At 47.5% G+C, this 7,503-nt stretch overlaps 1 protein-coding gene across 1 annotated transcript; it reads right to left on the bottom strand.

The window, feature by feature from the left end:
* Positions 1 to 140: 140 nt before the first annotated feature.
* On the bottom strand, positions 141 to 6,071 carry PRDX3 (peroxiredoxin 3). The gene is made up of 7 exons (XM_032115550.1): positions 5,971 to 6,071; positions 5,800 to 5,875; positions 5,575 to 5,716; positions 4,718 to 4,853; positions 2,413 to 2,516; positions 1,436 to 1,601; positions 141 to 924 (listed from the first exon to the last, which is right to left on the bottom strand). Exons 1-7 carry the CDS (start codon positions 6,004 to 6,006, stop codon positions 871 to 873), a joined length of 714 nt encoding a protein of 237 aa, XP_031971441.1. The 5' UTR covers positions 6,007 to 6,071; the 3' UTR covers positions 141 to 870.
* Positions 6,072 to 7,503: the final 1,432 nt, after the last annotated feature.

Raw genomic sequence — 7,503 nt, 5'->3', positions numbered from 1 at the left:
CGGGCCGTGGCAGCTGTGAACTGCTGTGAACAAAGGCGCAGGACGGAGCTCCCGAGGCAATGCAACACATCCAACTTCCTCAAAACGGAGAAACAGGACTCGGGGGAAAGTGAAACGAAAGCAAAGCACCACACCAGCTGCTAGTCCATGTTAAGATTATTTTATTATAGCTATCGAGATGCTACATCAGTTTCAAGCAGCACAAGAATCAAGCAAATTCAAGTGACAGTAAACTCGCCATAAAGCTCCAGTAAGTGCACTACGGGGGTTCATGTTTTACCATCTCCCAGACAGAATTAAAGTTCATGCTTGTCAGTGCTCCTGAGTAGCTGCACCTGTTTTTTTTTAATGGCACATATTTACATTCATTTCATGTTTTAGTGCATTTACACACAAAACCAATGATTTTTAAATTATTTTTACTTGTTACATTCATCACTTCTTCTGCAAAGTTCATTAAAAACAAACCATGTATCAAAATTCTATCCTTGTATTGTGTCAAACTTTTAACAGATTTTAATGTTGTGTGAGAAAAGGAAACGCAGGACATTTTCTGGTCCTAAACTAGTTAAGGAAAGAGGGAAAAGCCAGTGGAAGGCAACTGTAACTTGTGTACTCATCACATTCAGGAAGATGATTAATGGTCACAGAAATCCATGAAACTGAAGCTGCAGAAGATAGGGGGAAAGCCTTAGTTTTACCCTTTTTAAAGCAAGACAAGGGAGTCAGTAAATATTTTAGCATTTAATTTCTCCTCAAACATGAGAAGACGAGAGCTTTTATTTTTATTATAAATTTTTACAATCACAGCTGTTTTCCTAATGTCTTCAGTGTATGGTAACTAAGGGTTCTGTCCACATATCTGAGTGTTTATTTATGCACTTTTTCAAAATATTCTTTGGAACCTTCTGGGCTTGGTTTGATCTGTCAAGAAAAGAAAGTTTAGTTATTACTTGGTACAGGTAAGATAAAAAAATGACAGATTTGACACTTTATCCAAGAAAATCCATGCATACTTTATGAAAACAGTAATCTATTTCTGTTTCTGCACTTGGTTGAAAGACAAAAGTCTAGATCATGTACAACTCCTACTTGAAAATTTCAAGTATATAACACATTTTTCCTGTTAAATTACAATGTATTAAATAAGTAAAAAAACCTGAAATCAGATAATGGAGACTACATGTCAAATTTGGAGTTCTAAACACAATTTGCATATCCTAAAAGGAAACCAGTGAACTTTCTTCACAGAAATCCAACATTAAGTATCAGACAGACCAAATTGGTCCAGCCAATAAAAGCTTCATGTTTAGACAACCGGCAGGGATTCAGTCAAGCCGCTCACATTCGAGTGGATCCCAGCCCTTCAGACATGCACAAACAGGGTTAGGATTCTATTTCGGAGGATTCTATTTAGCATTCAGCAGGCACTCACCGTTGGGGAGTCTGGAGTCCAGTTAGCCGGGCACACCTCTCCGTGTGTCTCCACGAACTGGAAAGCCTTCACCAGGCGCAGCGTCTCCTCCACGCTGCGCCCCACGGGCAGGTCATTGACGCTCAGGTGCTTGATGATCCCGTTTGGATCAATGATGAACAGACCTCTGGAATGGAGCAGGAGTTTAGGGAAGGCAAATCACATTTCAAGGCCAAAGAAACTGGATGCACAGTTTCAGCAAGGCAGTTAGTCCTAGATGCATGTATCAGTTAGGAGCAGAACTACAGCATTTGGTATCTTGTTTGCTAGCAAAGTGATCAACTGCTATAGTACTGTGAAATTACGAAGTACACATGGAGACACTTCAATGGAGGCAGAGCAAAGGGAGAACTCAAAGGTCCACCTGTACTTCAAAATTGAAAGCTGGCATCCTGCCCATGTCTTTTTGATCAATCCTGTAGGTACTGAGTGAAGAGCTGCTTGTGCATTATGCTACTAAATTAAATCCCATTGCATACAAATATTTGTGAAAACCAAAGTCACAATCTTACCATACTAATTAACTTAATCTGTCAGTAAACAAGACAAAAGTTCCTGATGCAAAGAGATCAGGAACTGAAGGTCTCCAGGAGACTCCTCTCCAATCCACTGTTTCTCAGGGACTACTATGGAAAAAAATACCAGAAATTGCCCTTCTATGCTGCTCTTTTTCCTTAGTGACATGGAGCTCTCCCCCTCTCTCAGAGCAGAAGGGCTGGCTTTTCCCTGCACACTTTGTCAGAGAGGCCTGGAGCCATTCCCAGCCATAATGGCCAGGTGTCCTTTTCCTAGGGTGGGATCCAGCCATCCTGCAGCAGAAGTGACATCTCAGAGTCCTCACTCGATGCCAGTTCCCTGCAGGAGGGGACAGTGTGGCTTATGTTGGTTAGACTGGGTTGGGTCACATCACACCAGAGCTACCAGCAGCCGAGCCTTACCTCAGTGCTATGCCAGGTCCTTCCAGCAGCACCCCATAATCACGGGAGATCTGTTTTGTGAGGTCTGACAGAACTGGAATATTCATTTTGCCCAAACCGCCGCTCTAGAGAACAGAGTAAGGTTCCACTTGGTTACAAAATGCTTCATAGGATCCTCCTTCCTGGGCTGCTGGATTCCATGCTCTTGGGGGTACAGTAACAACAAAACACAACCATTCATGCCATTCTGCTCCGTGAAAGGAACCAAGTGTGTGTGGTGTTGCTTGGGTTTGCTTTCTTTGTTTGTTTTAAAGTAGTCAGGGACATTTTGTTTCTTTGGAAAGTGAAAACTTCTTTTGCACTGAGCATTTTAAAATTGCTTATTTTGGTGGTAAAAGGCTACCAATGGCAACAGCCATAAATTTCCAGAAAAACTTCCTTTGTACCCTATTCAGGAGCTTTGAATAGAAAAATTTCTACTGCATATTTAAGTGATGAACATGATGCAGTACTGCATATTTTAGGATGAACATGAGGGGGAGGGAAGGGACACAAACCTGTGAACAAAGAAACTTTGGAGCACATGTCTAATGAGGAACAACTGAGGGAGCTGAGGGCATTAGGTCTGGAGAAAAGGAGGCTCAGGGGTGACCTTATCACTCTCTATAACTGCCTAAAAGTGGGTGTACCCAGGTAGGGGTGAACCTTTTCTCCCAGGTAACAAGGGACACGACAAGAGGAAATGGCCTCAAATTGCACATGGGGAGGTTTACATCAGATGGCAGGAGAAAATCTTCACAGAAAGGATTGTCAGGCATTGGAACAGGCTTCCCAGGGCATGGGAAAAAACACGTGGATGTGGCACTTGAGGACACAGTGGTGAACATGGTGGTGGTGGTGAGTTGGACTTCATGGTCTTAGAGGTCTTTTCCAACCTTAAAAATTCTACAATCTCAAAGGCAATGCTCCTACCAGCACACTCACTATGTCAAAGTTCTGCTGCTCTAGTCAGTGCACTTTTTTTGGTTTTGCCTCCCAGAAATCAATTTAAATATTATTTGAAGAGTCAAACAAGATTTCTTTCAGTTTTGCCACATACTGAGACTGCAAGAGAGATAAGCTCTCTAACCTTGAAACAAGGCTGGAGTTTGTTAGCTTTGCTATTCCTGGCATCATCAGTGAATTACTGTGTAATCTCAGCCACTCAGACCCTGATCCTGCAAACACTTGTCTGCAACAGAGTTCCCTACAGAGCTTTGAGCACAGATGTCAGAGGAACCAAGGTTTCAGCTTCTCTGGGTGTCAGTTTCCTGCCTGTGCCACCATGGAATTCTTTGCACCCTTTGCAGGGTGTTTTGAGTTGGACTCGATGATCCTTGTGGGTCCCTTCCAGCTCAGAATAGTCTGTGCATCTGTAAAATATTATGTGCATGACTGACATACCCTGAACACCTGTGAAGTCAGGCTACCGTCACACTGCTGAGCTTTGAACAAAGCATGCAGAAAAGAAATACTCTTGACAGGCTCGGCCAAGGTGTATTAAATCCAGCAGACTCTCCTCCCTCTCCTGCATGTTCCAGTGGTGCCAGAAGGCATCCAGCCTGCAGGACTACTGCACACTGCTGTCCACACAGGCCGGGACTGACGGCACAGGTGCTTCTGCCCCTTCCTGGGACACTTGTGGGTCTCTGAAACTACCTAAACTAGACAGATGTTTTATATCATCTAAAGCATGTATTTTTATACACATCTGAAAGAAGCTCCTCTCCAGTAAAAGGCTGTCTTTATCTCTTTCTTCCCCTAAAGAAAGCCAAAAACCTGCATTTGTACTGCAAGAGCGGAACCCCTTCAGCAAGTAAGAGTTAATGATACAAGTGCTCCAATAAACTGGTGGTTCTTTTGTTTCCATCCTGAAGCCACCACTGTTGGCTATTTGTTAACAGCAACGACCACACAGCTGCTGCTCCTTTTCTGTGATAGTTTTTGTGCATTATCAGCTGTCACAGGCACTTTGGGAGAGTGACATGTAAACTGAGCATTTGTCTTTTGAGATAAATGCTCAAGGATACAATGTAATCAACAAGACTATCATCACAGCAAAACGAGTTAAAAACCCAAACCAAATAATTAAGAAAAAGAGAAAGGAAACAAAAGACAGAGGTCAGAATTATGTCATCAAATGTAGAAGTTGATCACATACCACTTTAGGAAATCTTTTAAAAATCAGCATCGGCACAATTGTTTATTCAACTCCTCTTCTCTGGAGCTCTTGTGAAAAGAAACCAAACCAACAGAGAAAGCCCCCCAACAAATACTTGATTCATACCTTTCGTGGTGTATTTATCCAGGCCAGATGACTAAAATGAGAGTCCACTGAAACTGCCACCACCTCACAGTTCACGTCACGGAATTCATTTGCTTTGTTACTGAAAGCCACAATTTCCGTGGGGCAGACAAAGGTGCTGGTGGGAAGAGAGATCAGGCTGTAACAATTCTGCCATCTTCTCTTGAGAAGACTCTCATGTCTGTTTCTAGGCACTAATGCAGAAGAGCATTTTCTTTAGACTGGTAATTTTAGCCATTTCCTGCTCATGATTAGTTTCAGTCTCAAACAAACAGTCATAGCCACTCAGATGGCACACCAGTTACCATCTGTCAGTTCTAGGCAGATTCTTTACAAGCATGGAGAAACTGTTCCTGCTAGGGACAGAGTTTTTGGAAACTATAGTAGAAAGGACTGCAGGTTAAGCCCGTCTCCATGTGCCCAAATGCACCAGGATGCTCTTGGCAATTCAAGTCTTCTGGACAGACTGACCCCCATCTTGTCATGTTTTTCCTTGAAGCTGTGTAGCTGCAGTTCTGCTGGCCCTGCTGCTTCAAGGACAGTCTCCAAGGCAGCCCCTAACTGCAAGGCAATGCCCTCACCCCTGGGATCTGACTGTAACAGGAACAACAGCCAGCTCCTGATGCAGCCCCTGCAGTTAGAAGATGCTCTCCAGACATCCACTGCTTTAACACACAATGGCCACGTGCCCCCAATCTTATCACTCACGCTCTAGAAACAGGCACATCTGCCTTGCAAGACCGGCCCAAATCGGGCAAAACCAGGAACGACCTGCAGCGCTTGTGATGACCTTCAGCAAGGCAGGAGGCCCGTCGGGAAGGGGAGAAACCCGCACTCACAAGTCCAGGGGGTAGAAGAAGAGAACCAGGTATTTCCCCTTGAAATCATCCAGGCTCAGCTCCTTGAACTCTCCGTTAACCACGGCCGTTCCCTTGAAGGACGGGGCGTGCTGGGTCACCGCCGCGGCGAACCGCGAGGCGCCTGCGGAGGGGAAAAAGCAGAGCTGCGGGCCGGGCCCGGGGGCGCTCCCGGGGCGCGTCCCCCGCCCGCCCTCCCGCACTTACCGAGGCTGAAGGGACGGCGGGCGCAGAGCGGGGGCCGTGCCGTCCCTCTCCTCCCGGCGGCGGCAACCACGGGCACCTGCGGGGACAGGGAGGGTCAGGGCGGCGCGGGGCCGGGCCGGGCCGGGCCGGGCCGGGCCGGGCGGGCAGGGCCGCGGGCGGGCCCTCACTCACCGCGGCGCGCAGCAGCCTCCCCAGAGCGGCGGCCATGTCGAGCGGCGGGCGGAGCGGGCGGAGCGCCGGGGGCGGGAACCGGGGAGGGGCGGTGAGGGACGCACAGGCACGAAATCACGGAATCGATGGGGTTGGGAAAGGCTTCTGGGACCATCGACTCCAACCTGTGGCCGACCACCACCGGGTCAACCAGACCATGGGCACCGAGTCTTTCCTTGAGCACCTCCAGGGACGGTGACTCCAGCACCTCCCTGGCAGCCGATTCCAATGTCTAATCACCTTTTCCGTGAAGCAGTTCTTCCTAATTTCCAGCCTAAACCTCCCCTGGCGCAGCTTGAGGCCATGTCCTTTTGTCTTGTCATTTCTTACCTGGGAGCAGAGCCCGATCCCACCCGTTCTGTCAGGGAGTTGTGGAGAGTGATAAGGTCCTCCCTGAGCCTCCTCCAGGATAAACACCCCAGCTCCCTCAGCCGTCCCTAATAGGACTTGTGCTCCAGACCCTTCCTCAGTTCTATTGCCCTTCTCTGGACCTGCTCCAGCACCTCAGTGTCCTTCCAGAACTGAGGGGCCCAGAACTGGACACAGCACTCAAGGTGTGGCCTCACCAGTGCCATGTCCCCGGCGCTGTGCCCGGGCTGAGCCCGCCGGCCCCGGCCGCGCAGGGCTGGGTGGCCTTTGCTGTGTGCTGATACAGCCCAGCTTGTGCTCAGAAACCTTCCAGATACACGCCTGCAATTGGCTCTGACTTTATTGAACTCACTCGGATTATAGTTACACAATCACAGAATATTCTAAGTTGGAAGGGATCCACAAGGGTCATCAAAGTCCAGCTCCTGGCCCTGCACAGGACACCCCAAGAGTAACAGCATGTGCCTGAGAGAGCTGTCCAAACACTTCTTGAACTCTGTCAGGCTTGGTGCTGTGCCCACTTCCCTGGGAAACCCATTCCAGCACCCAACCACCCTCTGGTTTTTTTAAAACCTGGTGGTTTTTCTAATATCCAAACTAAACCTCCCCTGACTCAACTTCAGGCCATTCCCCTGGGTCCTGTAACCGGTCACCACAGGGCAGAGATCAGTGTCCGCTCCTCCTCTTCTCCTCATGAGGAAGTTGTAAACTGTGATGAGGTCTCCTCTCAGTCTCTTCCAGGCTGAACAGACCAAGTGCCCTCAGCCACTCTTCATACGGCTTCCCCTCAAGGCCCTTCACTATCTTCAGAGCTCCTAGCTTCTTTCTTTCTGTTCCTTCATCTAAACAGTTAAACCAAGTTGAACCCAGTTTCTCTTCTGGGTTTTAGTAATTTCTGGTTTCGTATATTTATTAATATCCACAACATTTTAGAAAGGGTGGACCTTGTGAACTAGAGAAAAGTCTGGCTCTGCTAGCAGGATAAGCTCAGCCATCAGCATCTGGGGCCAAAGCCAAAGGCAGCCAGAGCAATGTCAGCTACCCCTAGGATGAACTTAATAAATGCTAAATCCGTACTTCTGAACTTATTTCTGCTACTGATCCGTCTGCATGGTCCAATCACCT

This window comes from Corvus moneduloides, chromosome 8, assembly GCF_009650955.1.
Source record: "Corvus moneduloides isolate bCorMon1 chromosome 8, bCorMon1.pri, whole genome shotgun sequence".
Classification (NCBI taxonomy): Eukaryota; Metazoa; Chordata; class Aves; order Passeriformes; family Corvidae; genus Corvus; species Corvus moneduloides.
The sequence above is the reverse complement of the archived record's forward strand: the minus strand, read 5'-3'. Positions and strand labels throughout refer to the sequence as shown.